Genomic DNA, 23145 nt, shown 5'->3' with positions numbered 1-23145 from the left:
AAAGAGGTGCTTGCTGAAGGCCCAGAGGTTGAGGGGCAGCAGGAGGGTGAGCCTTCCTCTGAAGGGCAGTTGCGTTGGATGATAGAACACGGGCTCAGTGGAGCTTCTTACTGCTTCCACAGCGGTTTTTAGGGCCAGAAATTATTTGGAATTCCTGCATTCTGTTAGTATTTTCTATAATGTATTTCTTTTGTGTTTTCCCTGAATTTTTTGGGCAGCGTCTTAGAAAACGCCAGACTGCTGCGCTTGTCTGGACCGTAATGTAAGATGTTCTCTGACTTGACTTGGGGAAGCAGATGCTCCCTAAAGGTGGATGCAGGCAGAAGCCGGAAAGCCACAGGGAAGCAGCAGAGCTGGGAAGGTGGACCCTGCTCCCGGGGACCGGCCCTGAGGGGCCCGCTGTGCTTTCTGCACAGGTGCTGGGCTGCTTCTGCTGGGCCCCCTGCTCCTGACACCAGACCCCCGCTGCTGCCCAGTGATGTGTGTGATCAGACTGCCTGCAGCACAGGCAGTATCGCAGACTGTGTATCACACTCTCCTTCCGCCCGTCCATCCAGTGATGTAGTCTCCACACACTTGCTGTGTGTATTTTGCTGGCCTGCACTGTCCATTCTGTGTGGACATGGCTTGCCCCCAGACTTCCTGTGGAAACTGGGATCCCGACCATCTCTCTCTGACCTCCTGGGAGAGCTGGGACTCTGGATCACAAATGAGACCTCACCTCCTGGGGGATTTGGAACTTTCGAACCACACCCAGCTCATAGTACATCTGGATACCGCATTTGACCAGCTCCAGCTCCGTGCACTCCAGGTCCGAGAAGTGGAATTCATAGATGTCAAACTTGGCGGGCCCTGGCAGGACTTCCTTCTGTGGGAGGGACAGTGGGGCTGAGGGGCAGGCCCGCCAGAGCCCTGCCTGCTCCTCGGCTTCTCTCAGGATCCTCTGTCCAGCCTCAGACACGCCAGGTGTCTCTTAACTTTGGCCTGCAGCCTGAGACGCTCTCAGCCCCTCCTGGTTCACCCCTTTCCTCTCCTCTTCTCCCACAGGTGGCCCAGCAGCAAGAATTTGCCTGCTGGGCAACTGAAGTTGTGAGGGAGATGCAAAGATATACACATGCGTGGGCACACGCCGAGATCAACGAGGACATGTGAATACACAGGCATGTGGGAGGATACACAGACACACAGGATCACAGGGACGGGCGTGTTCAGCACAAACGCCGCAGGACCACCCTCTGCCACCTAAGGGGGTGGTATCTCCCCTTGCTCAGGGCTCCTCGCCACCCCCCCCACCCCAGGCAGGGCCGGACTCTGACCAGGATTTTCCCCAGCTCGTCCTCCTCGCAGTCGGCGGGCTCCTTCCCGAGGCGTTCTCTTGTTGGCTGGGAGAGAAGACATATGAGACGGGGACGGTGTCAGCTGCCCCCCTCGTGGATGTGGAACAGGGTGACCCCTCGGGGAGCCCCAGCCGGAGCCTCTGGCCTCAGAGACCGTGGCGGTGGCCTCAGACCAGCTCTTGTTCCCTCTGCACCAGTCCCAGCTTTCCACCTGGACAATGGTTGTCGAGCCCTCACACAGCACGACCGGAAGGGCTGGGGTCTCTGCTGGGGGCCTGCAGCCAGGCAGGGAGCCCCGGGCGGTGCACACCCCGCCCCCGTGGGCGCACCGGACGCACCAGGATCAGCTGGATCTCCTCCCTGTCGCACCGCACGTGGTACAACACCATGTCCTGGGCGATGTCCTTGCGGTTCTCCAGCTTGTTCATCTTGTCATAGGTGTCAGTGTTCAGTGCCGACCACCCCAGGAACTGCGTGAGGGACTGCAGGCGCACGTCACCCCACAGGCGCCCCGGGGCACCCCCAGGCCTGGGCCCCGCCACCCAGGGGCCGCCTCCGGAACCCCACCTCCATCAGGACTTCATCCTGCTCGTCGAAGGGCTTCCCGTCCTTCCTGTTGTAAAATGTTGCGACCCCCACGATCTCCTCCTTCTTGTTGACGATGGGCATGGAGAGGACGTTCTTGACGACCCACCCAGAGTCATCCAGAGGCCCCGCCTGCAGCGAGAGGTGTCCAGAGCTGACCGCTGCCCTGGGTCCGACCCTGGTCTGTGCCTGCTCGTCACCCAGGGAGCATGAACATCGCCTCTTCTGCCCTCAAAGGGCAGAGGCTGGGTCCCTGCTTCCGTCTGTTGGCCCACCATGCCTGCGAGCCGGCGGTGACCTCTTCCTGGAAGAGGCGGAAGATGTCCACCAGGACGCCTCACTGTTTTGAGTGCTGTAGTCACATTGGTTCCCGCTCTTGGAGACCCCCGCTTCCCCCCCCACCCCCCCGCCGCTTGACCAGGTGCTCTGCTGCCAAGTTCCCAGCAACTGCTGAACAAGGGGCCTGGCATTCCCCCAGGCTCCACAGACAGTGTGGCGGGTCCACTCATGGTTAGCCAGTGACATATGGACCCTGGCCAGTTCCTGGAGAAGGCCCTGAAAGATAAAGCCCAGTTCCACAGTCCACATGACCTGGGCCTCCTTCAGAAAAGAGCCCACCCTGATCGTGTGTCCCCAGATGGAGCAGACGTGAACCCTTGTCACGTGCAGCTGCAACCACCCAACCAGCCGACCTGAGTGCACAGAACACGCTTTGCTGGTGTTAGCCTGTGAGATCTGAGGTTGTTTCTTAAGCAGCAAAAATGAATTCAGTTCATCATTTCTGAATCACAACATCTTTTTTCCTAAAGTACGGTACACATTCCATTAATGAATAGACAGATACCTGAAAATTGAACATTTCATCGGCAGGGGCATTCATAATGTTACAGATCTGAAAAAGGATCAGAAACACAATTTCACTTGAAGTGGCCAAATATAGAGTATGATTCTAAGATAGACTGTCCAATCTGATGAGCTTCTATGTAGGCAAAGCTGGGGCACACAGGCCTGTGGGGAGGACTGGGGTGCCATGGGTCAGGTGCAGGGCTCTGGGGGACTCACAAAGCCACTTTCTGCCACGTAGGTTGGAAGGCCGCTGGCGAGGGCCCAGTGGTCGGCCGGGGGCGAGCTGTGGGGAGAGAAGCAGGGGGTGGATGGGCAGACGCTCAGGCGTGTGTGTGCCGATTCCCTTCCCTGGGCGCCGGGAGGGTGTGGGAAGCAGGCAAAGACTTGAAAAAGGGAAGGGCAGGCCAGGGCTGAATCTGGGGACACCTCCTTCTCTGCCCGTGAGGAGGACCCCGCCCTGCAGGAAGCCCCCGCCTCTTCCCAGGAGCCACAGGCTTCCCCCCCGCAGGCTTGGCTCTGGGTCCTGCTCCCTGCGTGAGCCCCGTGGGGCAGGGTCCTAATGGGGCTCTGGGGCTTGTGCAGCTGTGTGGCTGTGGGGCTGGAAGTGACCAGCTGCCACCCCTGGGCTCTCCAGGCTGCCCTCACCGCCACTGGCTCTGCTGCCCGCTGGGCTGGTCCCTCCCGTCCCAGCGCCCGCCCCCAGCTGTGCAATGTTGGGCCTCCCTGGAGACTCCACCTGCGGGCTGACCGGGTGAGCCAAGATGAGACCCCAAGGGCCTCAAAGGCCAGCCACTGCTGACAGGACCACGCGGACAGCCCCGCTGAGCCTTGAGTCCACAGCAATGTTCGTGGGACGTCAGGCCTTCTCGTGACCCCGGCATTTCCTCCCAGACTATTGAGTCAGCCTCCCTCCGCACTCTGTCCTGCCTCACCCCACAGCGCAGGGAGCGTTGACGTGCGTGGGGGTGAGCGGGGGCCTCGGACTCCGCCGTGACGGGCCCTCAGCCCCGTCCAGCCTGGGCCCTCTGGTAACACTTCTCAGAACCCTGACACTTACGGGATGACCTTGATGTCTTCCTTGCCGTGGAGGATGTAGTCGATGACTTTGTAGAAGAGGATTTCCTGAGAAGCAGACCGCAGCAGGCATGAGGGGCTCCCCAATGGGAACCCCGCCACACACACCACACCCACACACACGACACACCACATGAGCCCACATACTGACACGCAGGCACACACGTGAACTGCACACACGCGTGGGCCAGCACTGTCTGACCTGGGACACATGTCTGTCTGCCCTCCAGCCATGTCCCCCCCACACACTGGCCTCTATCCGTCACACAAGTGCGTGCAGCTGAGCCAGGCCTGTGTGTGTCTCTCTCTCTCACACACACACACACCTGTCCCTCCCATGTAACTGGGACAAGTTGTGGTCACAGCCAGCCTTTGTGCAGAGATTCCCACATGTACTTGGCACACAGAACCCTTGGAGTTCCTGAGACAGCCTGTTGTCACCCCACCTGACAGGAGGGGAGATGGAGTCACAGCTCTGATGTGTGACCCCGGCTGGATGCACAACGTGTGGCTGAGGTATCTGCACACGTCCCTACCCAGCTTGCACCCCTATGCAGCCCCGCTCGCGCAGATGTTAGAGCGATCTAAGTACAGGGCAGCAGCTCTGCTCAGCCAGAGCAGATGTTGGTCAGTAAACCAGGCTGACAGCCCTCGTCATGACCAGGCCTGGCGCTTGGCCCCAGCGCGCTGCAGGGGGCTGGTGCTGGGGAGCCGTCCTCAGGGGCCTGCCCTCTGGAGCGGTCAGAGAGCCAGGCAGCCCGCCGCCCTGTCCTTGCTCACCACAGCCTCCCGAGCCTTCCCTCCCTCCTGGTCAGCTGGGCAACCCCTCCCCTCGCCAGGAAACCGGGTGCAGGGCAGGCCTGTGCCCCTGCCTGCGACTCACTCGGCCATCAGGTGTGCGGGGGCCTGAGTACGCCTGGGCCTCTCCCATCAGCACGGGCCACACATCAAAGAATTCCTGGACGAGAAGAGAAGGGAGCGGGGCATCGAGTCAGTGGCGGAGCAGGACGAGGCGGGCCGGGGGCCTGAGGGTGCTCACCTTCTCCTTGGTCATGTCCAGGAGGCCCACCGAGTACCGGTCACAGTTCAGATAGGCCCGGACAGTGTAGAAGGCCTTGTGAAACTGCCTCTCGATGTCTGTCAGCTCCTCAAACACCTTGTTGGCCGACCACAGCAGCACCTGGGGGAGTGGCACAGTGTCGGGTCCGTGGCCACACCCACCCCCGTCTGCACAGCAGCACCTGGGTGAGGGCTGTCACACCCGAGACACGCACTTCCACACGTGCACATGGAGCCCGGGACACAGGCAATGGTGCCCCGGGGACAAGGGCAATGATGCCCCGGGGACGTGGACAGTGGCGCCTCGCCCGGCATCTCTGCAGGGTGCCAGCACCCGAGGTTTGGTCTAGCATGTGGCCCTTGGCTTTCTGCCTCAGGGTCTCCAGAAGCTTCCCCACAGGTAAGTTCTCCAGGCTTTGGCCCCATCCCTGCCACTCACTCCTCGGTGCTGGCCTCAGGCTGTGGTGGTGAGTGAATAAGTGAAAATTTAGATCAATTGCCATGACCTTGAAAGGCAGAGATCTGACCAGTCAGCTCTCCACAACTAGCCTGTGAGAAGCTGGGGCCTTAGAACATGAATTCATTGTTTTCTGGACGTCAGGTGCTTTCGTGGTCTCTGCAAAGCACATTGAGATAGAGAATGCCCTGACGCGCTCCAGGAGAGCCTGGCCAGACCCTGCCTGGGACGTTAGCCCCCAGCCGGGCCTGGCTGCTGTGCAGGGTCAGCCTCTCCCCTGCCCTCCTCAGCCTCAGCCCCGGGCCAGCCCCTCTAGGCCCCACTCCTTCGCACACAGTTACCGCCTCCCTGCCTTCTGACCTGTAAGGAGGGCGGCCTGGTGCCCGGTCCCTCCTCCTCCACCGTGAGGAGCCAGCCTCCTTGCCTGGCTCCCTTCCTGCCACTTTGTGAGTGTGTGTGCAGTGTGTGCATCTGAGGGTAAGTGTGTGCATGTCAGTCCCCTGTGCCTCTACCCTCAGAGGCCTGCTGAGCTCCTTGGTACCAGTCCTGGCGGGAGCAGAACCCATGTCACAGATGTTGGAGGGGGGCGGTCAGGTGCCCAGGCATGTCATGGACAGCGGAGCTTGGGGGTGGGGGGTGTCTGGGCTGAAAGCCTAATTTTTGAGTCATCTGAGTACTTCAGTTCCCAAACCTGTCCTCTTGGAGAGGGACAGAGTGAGGAGGAAAGGACTCGGGTGTCACAGCACAGCCTCTAGGGGAGACCTCCCTGCAACTCCACCTTGCCCCTCCAGTGCCACAGTCGGACCAAGGGCCAGTCCCCATGCTGGACGCTGCTCTGAAGCAGGTTCTATCATGGCCTCAAGGAAATGGGTGCTCAGCGGGTCAGGCAGTGTGTCCACGGTGGTCTGAAGCCAGGTGTGAGGCCCACCCCAGGCTTCTGTCTTTGCCTTCTTCCTGTTTCTCTCTGACTTGAGTCTGAGGTACCATCTGATGGGATGAGGGCATCTTAGGGGGCACCTGTAGCCATTGCCATACCAGGTTTTAGAGCATTCCAGCCCCCAGGAAGGTCCTCAGCTCCCAACCAACACCCCGATCCCTCCTGGAACTGCCCTGCTGACCGCTGAGTGTCCTAGAACTTTGTCTAAATGGGTTCGTGCAGCACCTGTCCCACGCCCGCCCCCCTCTGCCTGTCCCACATCTGTCTGGAGCGGCTCTTCCCAGGCCGGTCTGCCCTCCCCGCTCTGTGGGCCCTTGGACTGCTTGTCTGGACTGCTGTGACCTGTGCTGTCTCGGTGGTGCCGCTGGAGCCCCTTCTCTGTCTGAGTGACCAGGAGCCTGTGGTCGGCGGGAGCTGCAGTGCAGCCCTTCACAGATTCATTGTGGGTGTTCTTTAACGCTCCAAGATGAAATCTGGGAGGGGACGCCTGGTGACCCTGGAAGTGAGGGGCATCCAGTTGCATTTGGGGACAGATAATGCGGAGGCCTGCACCACCCCTGGAGTGGGGAGGCTGGCCTGTGAGACCTAAGCTTATGCTCATACTATGGGGGGGATTTCAGGCTGCCTGGAGGGCAGGGGGCAGATGGGAAAGGTGACCCAGAGGCCCTGGGCAACTTGAGCTCCCAAGGCCCTTATTTAGGGGCAAGTTCTTGAATCTTAAAGAATTTTGAGAATCAGTTGTTAAACAAAGCCATTATTCAAGTTAAATAATATTAACTTAAAAATTAAGAAAATTAGGGAATTCCCTAGCTGTCCGGTGGTTGGGACTCCGCACTGTCAATGCTGAGGGTTTGGGTTTGATCCCTGGTCAGGGAACTAAGATCCCACAAGCCACATGGCCAAAGAATGGAAAGAAAGAAAAAGAAAGAAATTATATTAAGGCAAAGATAATAAATATGCAAATACATTGTTTCCCCGGCATTTTACTACAGGTGACTGTTATGCTTATGCTTATGGTTTCTGATAGTGGAAAGAAGGTTCACCCTATGATACATCTTCTCCCAGCCGTGTGTCAAGTGACATCAGAGTGGGCGCTGCAGTGACAGAAATTGGCTTGCACTGCCCAGGGGGCCGAGCCCACCCCTCCTTGCTGCCTCCACTCACATGTCCTGACTTCCAAACACTTCCACATGTTCACAGATCAGGAATGCAAGATAGCTTTGAGCCTGGGTGCTCTTTATGTAGCCTTGTGAATTGGGATGCCTCCCACCTCCTCCTGGGAGCGGCAGTGCACACGCTCTGCTTTCATACCAGCCAATGGGTCATGGACAAAAGCATGGCCTGGGCGGCGTGGAGCCAAAGTTCTGTACACCAGGGTCCTCTCATCCAGCTGGTGCTGCAACATGGGCAGTGGGAATTGCAGCTACAACTGGCCAGTCATCCTCACACAGCAGATCTGAGAGAAATTCCAGCATTCCAGGGCCAAGTCTATGATTTCTTTGTTGTTTCTCTGGCCTCTGACTTAAGTGGCCAAGACACCTTCTAAAAGGGGTTGTTGGGAGCCCCTGAGGTCGAGTCCATGGGGAGAGTGATCAGGGCTGATTGACGGTGGTTCTTGACTAGGGAAGGGGCCTAGGACCCTGGAGGATTGCTAAAGTCTATGCGAGGGAGGGGTGGGCACTGTGTATAGAAGCACTTTAATTTGCAACTGGGGCTCCCCTACAGCGTGAGGAAGGAGTGGGCACCAAACTGAACTGCAGGCAATGTGGGAGCCAGGCTTTGTTCATTTCAGTCTTTTCTTTTCAAAAAGAGCTGTGAAGTAATTAGAGTTCTTTAAAATGCTGTTCAGAGTGTAAGGTCTCAGAATTGGCTTTCTACTGGGGTTAGGCGACATCTGAGTGGAAATCAAAGTGTTTAATTGAGACATGAATGCCCATTGTTGGAAGTCCCCTTTATAACTCCCACATCTGTACATGCATGTGGTCTGAAGAGCTGGAAACAACGGGTCTCTGGATGGTCGTGTTTCCTGTGTCAGGGATTCTTTTGCTGGAATGATATTTACTGTCTGCCTTAGGACTGGTACAACTGGACGATAGAACAGACAAAAATCCTTGACTCTTAGATTCATTTTCTACTGTGGGGAGTGCAGGCTAGAACATAAACAAACAAAGCAACCAGATGGTTCATCACAGGGAGATGAGCAAATGCAGGGGGGTCCAGCAGGTGCAGGTGGGTGGGGGGAATGCAGGGCTAGAGTGAGGAGGTGCTCAAGTCAGGGGAGATCTGTCTACAAAGGAGCCATGGGATGTATAGGGCAGTGTTCTTGGCAGAGGGACCAGCATATCCATAAGCCCTTGAGAGGAGCATGGCTGGGGCAGGATGGTGGAGTAGGGAGAGGTGGGCAGGGGCTGCAGGAGAGGCCCTGAGGGCCCCCCAGTGATAGGGCCTAAGTTTTCAAATTGTGGCTCTGACTGAGTTGAGTTGGGATGGCTAATGAGAGAGGCAGAAGGAGTGGGACTGTGAGACAGTATGCTGGAAGAGGAGCTGAAAAGTGAGGATATCCAGAGCAAGGGCTAGGAGCTCAGAACATGACAGGCAGAGAATTAGAAACCTAGCTTCTCCTGAGATCCAACTTTCCTGGAAGGAACACAGCCCCCTGGGTGAGATCTGCTGGGGGAAGGTGTGTGTGGTGGGGCAGAGTCCGGAAGATGCCCCCAGACTTGCCTCCCAGGCCCACACCTGGGGTGTGTGGGGTGGGTTTGAATCTTGGCCTCAGGCCACTTCTTGAAGCTGCAGATAAGAAGTTGGGGAAATGTCCTCACAGCAGTTAGGTTAAGGGGCCTGACTGAGAGGAAGCTGAGAGAAAGGCAGCCTCAAAGACGGGGTAGGATGAAAGCCACTCAGAACCCCTCCCAGAGGGACGGCGAGGCCTCACCAAAGGCAAAAGCACACACAGCGAGCATATGGGAAGAAATAAGGGCTGGAATTTAATGAAATACTTGAATACTACCATCCAGGAGGTTCAACTCATACCAAATGGGATGAATTCAAAGACACCCAGGTTATAATCAAGCTCTCGAAAGATGGGGATACTCTTGAAAACAGTGAGAGAAGAGACTCATCACATACTGGGGACCCTCACTAAGTTTATCAGCAGATTTCTCATCTACTCTCATTTCAGCACAAAATCTGCTGAAACTTTGGGGACCAGAAGGCAGTGACCTGGGGTATGGTGGTTTAGTTGCAAAGTCGTGTCCGACTCTTGCAACCCCATGGACTGTAGCCTGCCAGTCTCCTCTGTCCACGGGATTCTCCAGGCAACTCCACTCCACTGGAGTGGGTTGCCATTTCCTTCTCCAGGGGATCTTCCCATCCCAGGAATCGAGCCTGGGTCTCCTGCATTGCAGGCAGATTCTTTACTGATTGAGCTGGTCTTCCCAACCCAGGAATCAAACCCAGCTCTCCCATGTTGCAGGTGGATTCTTTATCAACTGGGCCACCAGGGAAGCCCAATCTGGGGTGTTCAAAGTGCTAAAATTAAAAAACAACAGCAACAACAAAAACCTGTCAATCGAGAATCTTGTATCTGGGAAAACTGCCCTTTAAGAGTGAGGGAGAAATTAAGACATCTCCAGAAAAACAAAAGTTGAGGGAATAAATGACCACTACAATTGCCCAGCAAGAAATGCCCTCCAGGTAAAGTGAAAGGACCTCAGAACTAGAATTATGATAACAATGAAAACTAAAATATTGCTGAAATAAATTGAAGACATAAATAGTTAGAAAGACATTCTTTGCTTATGAAGTAGAAGACTTAATGTTGTTACAATGTCAATACTATCCAAAGTAACCTAGAGGTTCAATGTAATCCCTATCAAAATCTCAGTGGTACTTTTGCAGAAGTATAAAAATGCATTCTGGAGTTCATATAGCAGCTCAAGGGAATCTTAAATAGTTAAAACAATTTTGAGAAAGACTAAAACTGGAGGACTCATATTGCCTGATTTCAAAACATAGTACAAGCCTACATTAATCAAAGCATGATACTAACATAAAGACAGACATATAGACCAATGGAATAGCTTACAGAGTCCAGAAATAAACCCTGGCATATATGGTCAAATTATTTTTGACAAAAAAAGCTAAGATCATTCAATGGGGAAAGAGCAGTCTTTTCAACAAATGGTGCCAGGAAAACTGGATATCCACATGCAAAATGATGAAGTTGGACCCTTACCTCACATCATAAGCAAAAATAAACTCAAAACAGATCAAGGCCTAAATGTAAGATCTAAAACTATGAACTTAGAAGAAAACACAGGAAAAAAGCTTCCTGACATTGGATTTGGCAATGACTGCTTTAGTTCAGTCACCTAGTTGTGTCTGACTCTTTGCGACCCCATGAACCACAGCACACCAGGCCTCCCTGTCCATCACCAACTCCCGGAGTCCACCCAAACCCTTGTCCATTGAGTTGGTGATGCCATCCAACCATCCCATCCTCTATCATCCCCTCCTCCTCCTGCCCTCAATCTTTCCCAGCATCAGGGTCTTTTCAAATGAGCCAACTCTTTGCATCAGGTGGCCAAAGTATTGGAGTTTCAGCTTCAACATCAGTCCTTCCAATGAACACCCAGGACTCATCTCCTTTAGGATGGACTGGTTGGATATCTTAGCAGTCCAAGGGACTCTCAAGAATCTTCTTGCTTATATCTGATTGCTTAGATATAACATTATGACTGACAACAAAAGAAAAAATAGACAAACTGGACTTTATGAAAATTAAAAACCTTTGTGCATCGAAAGACACCATTAACAGAGTCAAAAGGGAGGGAGAAAATATCTCCACAATGGGAGAAAGTATTTGCAAATCACACATCTGTTAAGAGATTAATACAAAGATTATGCAGAGAACTACTAAAATTCAACAACAAAAGCAAACAACCAGATTAAAAAATGGGCAAAGAACTTGAATAGACATCTCTCACAAAGAAGAAATACAAATGGCCAATACACATGAAAAGATGATCAATATCAGTAATCTTTAGGGGAATGCAAATCATAACTACAATCAAAACTAACACCTGTTAGGATGACTACTGTTAAAACCCAAACAAAAAAATGTGTATTGGCAAGGAAGTAGAGAAATTGGGACCCTTTTGCACTGTTGGTGGGAATGTAAAATGGCACAGACACTTTGGAAAAAAATATGGAGGTTTTTTAAAAAAATTATACAGAATTACCATATGATCCAACATTTCCACTTCTGGTCATACACTGAAAAGAATTGAAAGCTGGATTTCAAAGAGATATCTGTGCACCCATGTTCACAGCAGCATTATTCATAAGAGCTAAAATGTTGGAACAACAAAAGTGTCCATCAACAGATGAGTAGAGAAGCAAAAATGTGGTATATACATACAATGGTATACTATTCAGCCTTAAAAAGGAATAAAATTCTGAACATGCTCTGACATGGATGAACCTTGAGGACATTATGTTCGGTGAAATAAACCAGTCACAAAGAGACAAATACTATAGGATCCCACTTATATGAGCTAAAATCACAGAAACAGAGAATAGAATGTGGTTTCTATGGGGATGGGATGGGGGATCTGGGGAGTTGGTGTTTAAAGAGGATACAGTTCCAATTTGGGAGTCTGTACAGAGTTCTGAAGATGGATGGTGGTGGTGGTTGCCCGATATGAATGTGCTTAATACCACTGAACAGTAGGTTAAAAACGATTAAGACAGTCACACACACACCCTGCAGCCCTCACCCCAAATTTTATCTTCCTTTTCTGGGGACTGGTGATGACCATTCTGTTAGGCCTCCTGTTTGGCCCCTGTTTCATCTCTGACAGGGTCCAATAGTTTCAGACTAAATTGCTGTTACTATAAGAACGCAGCATACAGAATTCTGATACAGAATTCAGATACAGATACAGATTTCAGATACAGAAACCTGCATGCAGATACAGAATACCTCGTCAAGTTAGAACAGGCAGAGAGAGACTTCTGCTCCGCTAGGCAGGACTATGTCCACACACGGCATAAAGTAGGACATAAAGTTATGACATCCAGGACATAAAGTTACAGAAGGAAGAGACCTCCGCCCCAGTTCCTGAACAGTATCTTGAGTATGCAGTCCCTCAGGGGGGCGTTGCTGGGGAAGCACAAACCGCCCACCCTAGCCAGGCACCACAGTCTCCATGTGCATGACAGGAGGTCCTGATAGTGAGCACAGAACTAATAAGCCACCAGCTAGAAGAGTTTGGGAAAGGTCAAAGAGAGACACGGTGCGTCTGACCACCTGTCAGGACCCGTCCCTCTGGCATTCATCCTGGCTGAGCAGTGGTGCACCACCAGGAAGAGCCCCAAGTCACAGTGATTGGCCAAAGACACCCTGGAAACTGCCCCATCCTCAAGGCTGAGAGCCGCGTGGGGCGCGGTCCTCCTGGCTCCCTCACCCTGCTGCCTCTGCGCTCTTCCCCAGCACACTCTCTGGCGTCGTCAGGAAAAAGTGTAGCAAACTGGCCCCATGCTGTCGCTACAGGTTAAGTCCAGACATTCTAGAAGAGCATGAAATTACTATGAGCATCCTCTCTATTACCAAAATCAGTAATGTGACTGTAAAGAAATAAACATAATGTAATCCACTGCCATTCAAACAAACAAACAAAACAAACAAACAAACAAAATATGATTGAGGTAGTAATTTTTTTGTTATATGTATTTTATCACAAGGAAAATAATTGGGAAAAAAGTAAAGGAATGGAAATATATATTCCATGCTAACACCAATCAAAAGAAAGCTGAGAGAGCTATGTTAAGTTTATACAAAGCAGAAGAAAATATTTTTCTTCTTCAGAAGAAAAATTATCAGGAGTAAAGAGGGACATTACATAATGATAAAGCAGTTGTTTCTCCAAGGAGACGTTAATCCTTAATGTGTATACACCTAACAGCAGAGCATCAGATTGCATAAAGTAAAGACTAATGGAACTGCAAGACACATAGATAAGTTCACTATTATAGTTGGAGACTCTAGTGTTCTTCTTTCAGTTCATTGATAGATCCTGCAGCAGAAACTCAGTAAGAAAATAGTTGAACTAAACAGCAATGGCTGCAATGAATATCTGTAGACAACTTCATCCTACAACAGCAGAACACACATTTTTCTCAAGGTCACATGGAACATTCACCAATACAGACCACATTCTGGGTCACAAAACATGTCTTAACACATTTAAAAGAATTAAAAATCATAAGAATACATAGTCATACCACAGGGCGATAAACTAGAAATCATTAACAGAAAGATAGTTGGAAAATTCCAAAATAGATTAAACAATACACTTCTAATTAATATATGGATCAAAGAAGAAGTCTCAAGAGAAATTTACAAAGATTTTAAACCAAATGAAAATACAACTTATCAAAGTTTGTGGGATACCATGAAAGCAGGGCTTGGAGTGAAATTTATATCATTGATTGCATGTATTAGAAAAGAAGAACAGTCTAAAATCAATAATTTAATCCTAGGAAACTAGAAAAAAAGATTATTTTAAGTCTAAAGCAAGCAGAAGGAAATGACTAATAAGTAACAAATATTAAAAACAACTGTATGCCCCCAAATTTGATAATCTAGATTAAATAATTTAGATTAAATGAATCTTTCAATGCTTTGAAAGACACAAACTACAAATACCAACACAAGAATAAACAGAATAATCTGAATAGACCTAAAAGTATTAAAGACATTGGGTCAATAATTAATAATCTTCCAAAAGAAAGCACCAGTCTCTGATAGTTTCACTGGTGAACTGTACAAAACATTTAGGGATGAAAGTATGCCAATTCACAGCAATCTTTTCCTGAATATAGAAGCAGAAGGAAAACCTCTAAACCTATTCTTTGAGGCCAGCATTATCCTAATATCCAAACCAGATAAAGACATTACAAGAAAGAAATCTATAGGCCAAAATCTCTCATGAACATAGCTACAAAAATTCTTAATAAAATAATAGCGAAACCAACTCAATAGGACATAAAAATAGTTATGCTCCACAACTGAGTGACAGCATACCTCCCAGGTATGCAAAGCTGGTCCAGCATTTGAAAATCAATTAATGTAACCCACCATATTATTGGGCAAAAGAGGAAAACATTAACATGAGCCTATCAATTGATGGAGAAAAGTATTGACAAAATCCAACTCTCATTCGGAATAAAATCTCTAAGCAAAGTGTAAATAGAGGGGAGCTTTGTCAACTAGAAAAAATTCTACAAAAACCCTTAGTGAATGTCATATCTGATGGTGAGAAAGTGGTTCTTTCCCTAACATCAGGAGCGAGGCAAGGATGGCCATGTCACCACTCACGGCAGCATCGTTCTGAAAGTCCTAGCAGGTGCGCTAAGACAGAGAAAGAACAATGGAGAGAGATGGGGAAGGAAGAAATGAAACTGTCTTTGCTTGCAGATGACATGCATTATCATTCATGGGAAAATACTAAGGGATCAGTTTTTAAAACCTCCTGGAACTAATTATTGTCTTAAGGTTATAAGATAACAAAGTTGACATGTAACGAAAGTTGGTTGCTTCCCTTTATACGAGCAGTGAAGAGCTGGCACTTGAAATTAAAACCACAATACTACTTACATTAGCATGCTGCTGCTGCTGCTGCTAAGTTGCTTCAGTCGTGTCCGACTCTGTGCGACCCCATAGACGGCAGCCCACCAGGCTCCCCCGTCCCTGGGATTCTCCAGGCAAGAACGCTGGAGTGGGTTGCCATTTCCTTCTCCAATGCATGAGAGTGAAAAGTGAAAGTGAAGTCGCTCAGTCGTGTCCGACTCGTAGCGACCCCATGGACTGCACCCTACCAGGCTCTTCCATCCATGGGATTTTCCAGCCAAGAGTACTGGAGTGGCGTGTCATTGCCTTCTCCGTACAATAGCATAAAATTAAGTAATTAGGTACAAAGTAACTCAGTATTCATAGGCAAAGTGCTGAACCCATATGCAAAATTGACAAAACTCTGAAGAAATCGAGGACACTCTAAATAAACAGATATTCTCCATTCATGAACTGGAAACTCCTTATTGTTAAGATGCCAATTCTTCTCAACCTAATGTGCACATCTAATCCAGAACCAGTTAAAATGTTAGTGAGCTGTTTTGTGCATATGGACAAACTGATTTTAAAATTTATATGGAAAGGCTAAAACCACAAAATAGCCAGTACAATACTGCAGGAAAAAAAAAGTTGCAGAGTTGATATTCCCATCTTCAAGACTATGAAGCTATAGTGATCAGGGCAGCACGGTATTGGTGAAAAATAGGAACATAGACCAATGGAACTGAATAGAAAGCCCAGAAATAGATGCACACAAATCAGTCAACTGCAGCTTGACAAACAAACCAAGAAATTCAATGGGAAAAGGCTGGTCTTTTCACTGCTGCTGGAACAATTGGATATCATATGCAAAAAATTGTGTGTAGACGCAAACCTTACACCTTTCTTGAGATTAACTCATAGACCTAAGTGTAAAATGCAAAGTATAAAACTGCTAGAAGGTGACAAAGGACAAAATCTAGATGACTTTGAGTTTGCTGAGGAGTTTTAAGATGTAACACTCAACTGCAATCCATCCTAGTAAATTTATTTAATGTATTATGTTTATTAATACAATCAATTATATTATAATAATTATATTTAAATTAATATTATGATTAATATTAACATTTTATAAGATATATTATACTTAATATATCAATTTATATTAAATAAATTTATTAAAATTAAAAACTTATGTTTTCAGACTCATGGACAGTGGTTACCAAGGGGAAGGGGATTGCAGAGGGCTGGAGTGGGAGTTTGGGGTTAGCAGATGTAAGTCACTATATATAGGGTGGATAAACAGCAAGGTCCTACTGTATAGCACAGGGAACTATAGTCAATACCCTATGATAAACTATAATGGGAAAGAATATTTGAAAAAGAATGTATACGTATATATAAGTGAATCACTTGGTTAAATAGCAGAAATTAACATAACATTGTAAATCAACTATACTTCAATTTAAAAAAAGAGAATATAAAACTTTTTTCCAAATATACTAGCAAGAGAATGAAAAGACAAGCTATACCACTGGAGAAAATATTTGCAAAATACATATCTGATAAAGGACTTAAAACCCAATGTTACAAAAAACTCTTGAAACTAAACAATAAGAAAAAAAAATCTGATTTCAAATGGGCAAAAGATCTGAACAGACACCTCACCAAAGAGTAGAAATGCAGTTGACAAATAAGTATATGAAAAGATGTCCAAAGTCACTTGTCATTAGAGCTGTGAATTAAAGCAACAGTAAGAATGACCAAAATCTAAAACACTGACAGAGATGCAGACAGAGCCGCAGGGGTTTTCGTTCACTGTTGGTGGGGATGTAAAACAGGACAGCCACTTTGGGACAGTGGCTCATGAAGTTAAACACAATTATATACCATATTATCCAGCAATCACACTGTTTGGTATTTACTCAATCAAATTGAAAACTCATGCCCACACAGAAACCTGTCTACAAACGTTCATAGCAGTTTTATTCATAATTGCCCCAAACTGGAAGCAATCAAGATGTCCTTCCATGGCTGAATAGGTAAATAAATTGTGATGCATCCAGTCTTTGGTATAGTATTCAACAATGAAAAGAACTGGGCTACCGAGCCATGAAAAGACATGCAGGAACCCTAAATGCATATTACTAAGTGAAAGAAGCCAGTCCTGAAGTGCTCCATACTCTTTGATTCCAAGTATATGACAGTCAGCAAAAGGCAAAACTATGGAGACAGTGAAAATATCAGTTGTTAGGGCTTTGGTGGAGGTGGCGGTTTTTAGGGTGTTGAAATGATTCTTTATGACACCGTAACGGTAGATACATACCATGATGCACTCGTCAAGATCTATAAAAAGCTACAGCACAAGAATGAACTGTAATATTTGCAAATAAAAAATCATTTCATTCCAGGAAAGATTGGAAATCCTTTCAATTCCTGGAAAGATTCCAGGAAAGAATGCAGACTGTGACGAGAGAATGCAAGAGACCTCCTCACGGAAGGGGACAGGGAGAGGTATTGCCCTCAGCATTTTGGAAATGATGGCATCTGCAAGCACAAAGACAGAGGAGTGCACACACTCTGGGCTCTGGTGATGAACTTGCTTCTTGTGGATCACAGGTGACAGTTTTGAACCTGCCGCACACGTGCTCCGAAACTGGACAACGAGCAAGCCAACAGCAGAGGACGGGAGCCAGGGACATCCCTGGGCGCTGGAGGGAGGAGGGCAGGACGACTCAGGGGGTGGGGCTGGAGACATCAGCAGGAACTCGGGCCTAGCTTAGTGTAGACGCGGGTGGCTACCTGCAGAAACCGTTTCAGCTGCGCACACGCACCCACGTCTCTGTGCTCGGCCGACTGAGGGCCTGGAAGACACAGCATGCCAGGCCAAGGTCACACCTGGTGCTCTGGATGTTGTTTCTAAGACTATCTCCAGCAAAAGGAGCCAGTCCCCTTGGGGAATGGGTAATTTCAGGACTGGGCACAGAAATATAAAGGAGACAGGAGCATTTTGTAGACAGTAAGGACGTGCGAGAGTAAGGAGGTTACGTGGGAAGCACTAAGGATGCACAGAAGCCCGGAACGAAAAACCCACCCACACGCCCACAGACTGAACAAAAGCCACCCAGAGTGATGGGGTCGGTGGACATGTCAGAGGGCACAGGAGCCACGAGAAAATGAACTGAACAATATAATTAGTTTAGTCATGCTGGGTTACACCTTAAAGCATAAAGAATACCCCTGTGTCCAGACTAATGGACAAATGACAGCAGAAAGAAGGAAGTAGCATAGTAATCTCTGGTGCAGCCCCGTCCCCACTGCATGGAGACTGGCGTCCAGCCGGCGGCTCTTCTAAGAGCACTTTGCAGCTCTCGGTGGGCTCTGCCGGCCCCACGCCCAGCCTTGCTTTCAGCCCCACACTGCAGTCCAGCACTGCTGGCCTCAGGCCCTGCCAGGCCTCCTCTCACCCCACCCTTCCTCCCCCGAGCATCCCCCCACCTCCCCCTCCGCACAGAGGACCATGGGCCGAACCCCGCTGAGGCCCCTGGGCCTCCTCGCTCAGGGACAGAGAAGTCTCCAGTCCTGGAGGCAGTCTCTCTCCTGTGTGGTGGGGGCAGAGTCCACCTACAGGCTTGGCTGACGAGTGCTGGGACTCTCTGACCCTGCTGTACACTCACGATCCACCCCTGCTCCTTCTAGAGAAGACTGGAGGCGGCTTCTAAGGCGGAGCGGTGATGCCGAGTTTGCGGGTGGTCACAGCCCTGGGCCTGAGGGCAAGGCCCCCGCCCTCCCGCAGGGTCCTGGCCTCCCTGCCCGCAGCTCCACACATTCACAGCTCTGACCCACAAGCACAAAGCCCTGGGTCCTCTCCCTCAAGGAACCCAGGTGCCATGGCACCACGTGCCTCTGTCCTGAGGGATGCCTGGGCACACGCAGGCACCCCGGAGGGCGGCGGGGAGCTGGCGGGGGCGCCCGGCTGGCAGCGCGTTAGGGTACCTGGCCACGTCTGGTCTCGCAGTTGTGCAGGTAGCTCAAGTGGTAGATCTTCAAGTTTAAGGTCCCGAAGTTCAGATATTTCAGGAAAACCTGAAACAGAGGTTGTGACAGCAGCAGTTAAAAACCCCGGCTTTCAGATGCATGCCCAGGTGTGTGTTTGCGGAGGAGAGGCCCAGTGGCGGAGAGTGGGGACCACACACTGCACCGACCTCACCCCCGGGCTGACTGGCAGCAGACAAGCAGGTGAGCCCCCGGGGCCACATGAGGAGAGCGGCCACGCAGACCCTGCCCCCAGGTGCAGGTGTGCATGCCGGAGGGTCCCCTGACACTCACGTCTTCATCTTCACTTGTGAAACATGGGCCATCCAGCTTGTTCACAGCCATGATCACAGCCACGACATCTTTGCCGTTCATGACGGGTGTGGCCAGGATGTTCCTCGTCACATAGTCGGTCAGTTCATCCGCAAAGGAGCTGAAGTGGGGGCACTATGAGACGAGAGGAAAGAAGAGAGAGGCCATCGCTCTGTGGACCCAGAGTCCTGGCCCCCCTGTCCCTGGGGGTCACGGCTAAGCTGCCCAGGCCAGTGCTAAGACCCAGGGGGCCACGTCCTGGATATCAGGAGCCTGGAAAGCACACGCAGACATGGCCAATGGCCTGTGCTTGGGGTTCCAGCTTGGCTCAGTCCTTATCACCCCATCTCAGAGCCAACGACCCCCAGCTCTTGAACTGCAGACTGCAGAGCTTGGCTATGAGCAGGCCTAGTGCCTCCACATTTGCTTCCATCTGGCTAACTGGCCTTCCAGATGCCTCTTGAGTCTGTCTAGTCCATGCGTCCACAAGCCCCTCCTGGTCCGGGCTGTAGTCTCCTCCTGCCCTCAGCCACCCTGAGCCCGCTCCCACACTCAGGCCCTGTCTGCCAGCCCCATGGACCTCCTGGGCCCCTGCTCCAGCAGGCATCTGCTCCACGGGGCTTCTTGCCCCCACAATGAGACGTCTGTCCTCGCCTGGGCCCCGGGGCAGGTTCCCTCAGCCTTGGAGTTGCTCTTCAGGGCCTCTCCCCGGTCAGGGGCCGGTTGAAGGAAACAGCTCATCTGAGCTTTGTTCTGGTCCCGTTGCCCTTTGCATCCTGGACCTCACGCCCAGAAACACCTGCCCGCCTGTCCCCTTTCCAAGGATTGGCATCCACACACCAGCCCAGAGAGGGGAACTGGGCCTTATCGCCCTGCGCCTCAGGCCCAGCCAGGCCCTGGGACTTCGTTAAAGTGCCCCCAGCTCTGTGCCTACTGCTCAGGCCCTGTCATCGGTCAGTCACCGCAGCACCCCCGGTCCCGCCTGCCTTCTGGCCCACCCGTGCTCCGCGTGGCTTGCCCAGTCCTGCCCTCCTCCCTCGTCCAGGCCATCCAGTTTCCTGGGAGTTTTCCCACACAGCAACTGCCCCCCACGACATAGTCTAGATGCCTCAGTGACGCGGGTTCAGAGACCCTGGCATTGCCGGGCACCACCTCTGCCCGCTGTCTCCCCTCGAGCCCTCGGTTCTCAGCAGCCACCTGGTGGGACCCCCACTGGCCACTTGGGCCAGAACCTCAGAGCCAACAGCACAGGTGTGGGTCGGGGGGGTGGGGGGTGGAGGCTCACAGAGGGGAGAGGCCAGATGAGGTGGGGGGAGGGGGAGGGAGGGGCGGGCGCTCTCAGCGCAGCCCCCCAACTCCTGCGGATGTTTTCCTGGTAATTTATGCTCTGGACCCTCTGATTCATGGGTGACCCATTTCCTAAAAAGGAAGTGAACATGAAGCTAATCCCAGAGATTAGCATATTCAGGTCGCGGGACCAAGGCTTGTTTGAGAAGATAAGTTTAAGAGGATTGCAGTCTGGAGCCAGGGGCCTGGGGGTCCGTCCGCAGGTTTGTTTTTGTCTTGAGGGATGAGGGGTTGCGGCTGCTGTGGCAGCGGCCTGTCCCTGTGGGTGCCTTCCTCTGGACGCTTCGCATCAAGGGAGGGGGCGGAGCCACTCCCAGGCGAGATCCGTGACCCTCCCAAGGTGGTGGGGAGGACAGAAGAGGCGGCCAGCCCTTCCTGTGCTCACCATGGGTCCCTCCCCACACGCTTCGCAGGTGTCCACCCCAGTCCCGCCCCTCGTCCTCTGGGTGCCCTGGGCCAGCTTCTTTTTAAAAATTTTTTTTCTGGCCGGGACACTTTTGCATCTCCTCCCCCACCGGGGACTGAATCCCAGGCCACAGCAGAGAAAGTGCAGAGTTCTAACCACTAGGCCAGCAGGGAACCTGGACCAATTTCTGAACCACCAAGCTTGCCCACCCCGGCAGGAGGTGCGATCTCTGACGAGGCTGCGAGCTCAGGGCTCCGGGGTCCAGCAACCTCACCTTCCTGGGTCTCCGTACCGGTCCCTGCCCAGAGCTCTTCCTGCCTGAACCCCCCCCAGGGAGTCGTGCCTCAAGGGGCAGCAGGCGTCCTCCCTGCCCCCTCAGGCCTCCCCCGGCAAACTCTGAGCTAGCTCTGCTCCACTTGCTGCCTCCTAAAACCTGAACACCCCCGGGGCCTACGGATCCCACCTCCATCACGTCCTGGATGTTCACCATCTTCTTGGTCTGCGCCACGTGGCCCACAACCCCGATGTCCAGCGGGAAGACGATCTCAGAGTCGGGAGGCACCAGGCAGTCCTCCAGGACGCTGTCGGGCTGCACGCTGAAGAGGCGGGTGGCGAGCTCGGCCACGCCGTTGCGCTGGCGGTACATGAAGAGGCTGCAGCGGTCGGCATGCAGGATGGAGCAGAGGCGCCGCAGGATCTTAAAGACCACGCGCTCCATGTTCACGCTCTCCTGCATGTCCTGCACCAGCTCGAACAGGGCCGCGCTCTCCTCCACCTGGCACAGCTCTCGGAAGCTGGCACAGCCCTCGGGGCACCCGTCCTCACAGGCGCGAGCCGCATCCTCTGGGCTCAGCTTCTTCCCAAAGTACTGGTCCGCGAAGCTGGGGTTCTGATCCAGGAACCTGTGCACCTGTTCCTCACTGAGGCTCATGGTGTCCAGCCACCCGTCCGAGAGCAGCACCCTCCCCTGCGCACAGGGCCCTCCAGCAAACACTGTCATCAGCAAAGCCTGTCTTAGTGATGATTACCACACCAGCTGACCCACCCACGACTGCCCTCCCTCCCCATGGGGCCCGGACTGCATGCTTCCTGGGAACATCAGACCCCCTGAGCTGGGGGCTGCAGGGTAATAGCTTAGGGCCTTCTGCCTGTGGCAGGGGTCCTGGCATGGGGGCAGGCCCTTCCACCCACCCCCAGGGAGAGGTGACGGCACAAATGCCACGAGGGGCCACCCAAGGATCGGGATGGTCCGGCAGCAGCCCCGGGTCTCCTGGGCCCCCAGACCTGGGCTCAGGTGTGCTGGGTGGTGGGGCAGAGCTCTGCTTGGGGGGTGGGGGTGGACTCCCGAATGTGCTACCCACCCTGGGGAGGGAAGCGGGGAGAGGGGAGGAGGGGTGAAGGAGGGGTTCTGCACTGCCTCCCCTTCTTTTCGCACTGAGGAGGGGGCTATTCTCTGTCAAGAGCCTGCATCTCTAGTTAGGAGTGGTCTCCATAAGCGCCCACCACACTCCTCTCTTCTTGGCCCAACCCCCACTTGTTGGCACCCTCACTCAGGCTGCCAGGCCCTCTGCTCACACAGAGCCCAGGGTGGCTCTGCCAGCACCACCCGGTGTTACAGACGGGATAATGCCTGTGTGTCTGGGCCTCACACAGGGACCCGTGGGCCCAGACAGCAGCGGGGACTTCCAGCTGAGCTCTGTGCCACTCTCCCTCCTTGAGGTCTGATCCCAACCTCCCTGCGAGCTGGGATGAGATGAAAAAGCTTGGGTTACAACTGGAGGACTCACCCCAGGTCTGCCTGACTCTCCAGTTGTAGGAGTTCCCTTCACTTCCCTTCACACAAGAAACCATGTGCAGATACGTGAACATGCATGTGAGTGCATATGCTGGGTGTGCACGAGGATGCATGCACGTGAGTGGGCACGTGTGCTCAGGGACTGCTGCACGGTCAAGGGTAGGAGCTCTGCCCACCGTGGGACCAGCGTGCACATCACTCAGCAGAGTCGGGGGGGCTGGCATTCTGGGCTCACCTTCTGCAGCAGCCAGAAGGGTGCTGAGCACCCTGGGCAGAGGTGGAAGCGGAGCGGTTTAGCTGGAGACCGAGTCACGGAAGGCCGGGAGAAGGGCTTCAGG

At 51.9% G+C, this 23145-nt stretch overlaps 1 protein-coding gene across 1 annotated transcript in view; it reads right to left on the bottom strand.

Moving 5' to 3' along the window:
* The window catches only part of PDE6B (phosphodiesterase 6B), a 28863-nt gene extending 6920 nt beyond the window's left edge, over positions 1 to 21943 (bottom strand). The window contains exons 1-12 of the mRNA XM_065913982.1: positions 21476 to 21943; positions 19242 to 19394; positions 18909 to 18998; positions 4882 to 5022; positions 4726 to 4800; positions 3826 to 3890; positions 2985 to 3051; positions 2767 to 2814; positions 1905 to 2054; positions 1676 to 1819; positions 1317 to 1382; positions 722 to 868 (exon numbers count right to left, since the gene is read on the bottom strand). Of these exons, the coding sequence (XP_065770054.1) occupies positions 722 to 868; positions 1317 to 1382; positions 1676 to 1819; positions 1905 to 2054; positions 2767 to 2814; positions 2985 to 3051; positions 3826 to 3890; positions 4726 to 4800; positions 4882 to 5022; positions 18909 to 18998; positions 19242 to 19394; positions 21476 to 21943 (1614 nt within the window). The remainder of the gene's footprint in view (positions 1 to 721; positions 869 to 1316; positions 1383 to 1675; positions 1820 to 1904; positions 2055 to 2766; positions 2815 to 2984; positions 3052 to 3825; positions 3891 to 4725; positions 4801 to 4881; positions 5023 to 18908; positions 18999 to 19241; positions 19395 to 21475) is intronic.
* Between the last annotated feature and the right edge of the window lie 1202 nt (positions 21944 to 23145).

This window comes from Muntiacus reevesi, chromosome 22, assembly GCF_963930625.1.
Source record: "Muntiacus reevesi chromosome 22, mMunRee1.1, whole genome shotgun sequence".
Classification (NCBI taxonomy): domain Eukaryota; kingdom Metazoa; phylum Chordata; class Mammalia; order Artiodactyla; family Cervidae; genus Muntiacus; species Muntiacus reevesi.
This window is presented reverse-complemented; position numbering and strand designations above follow the sequence as displayed.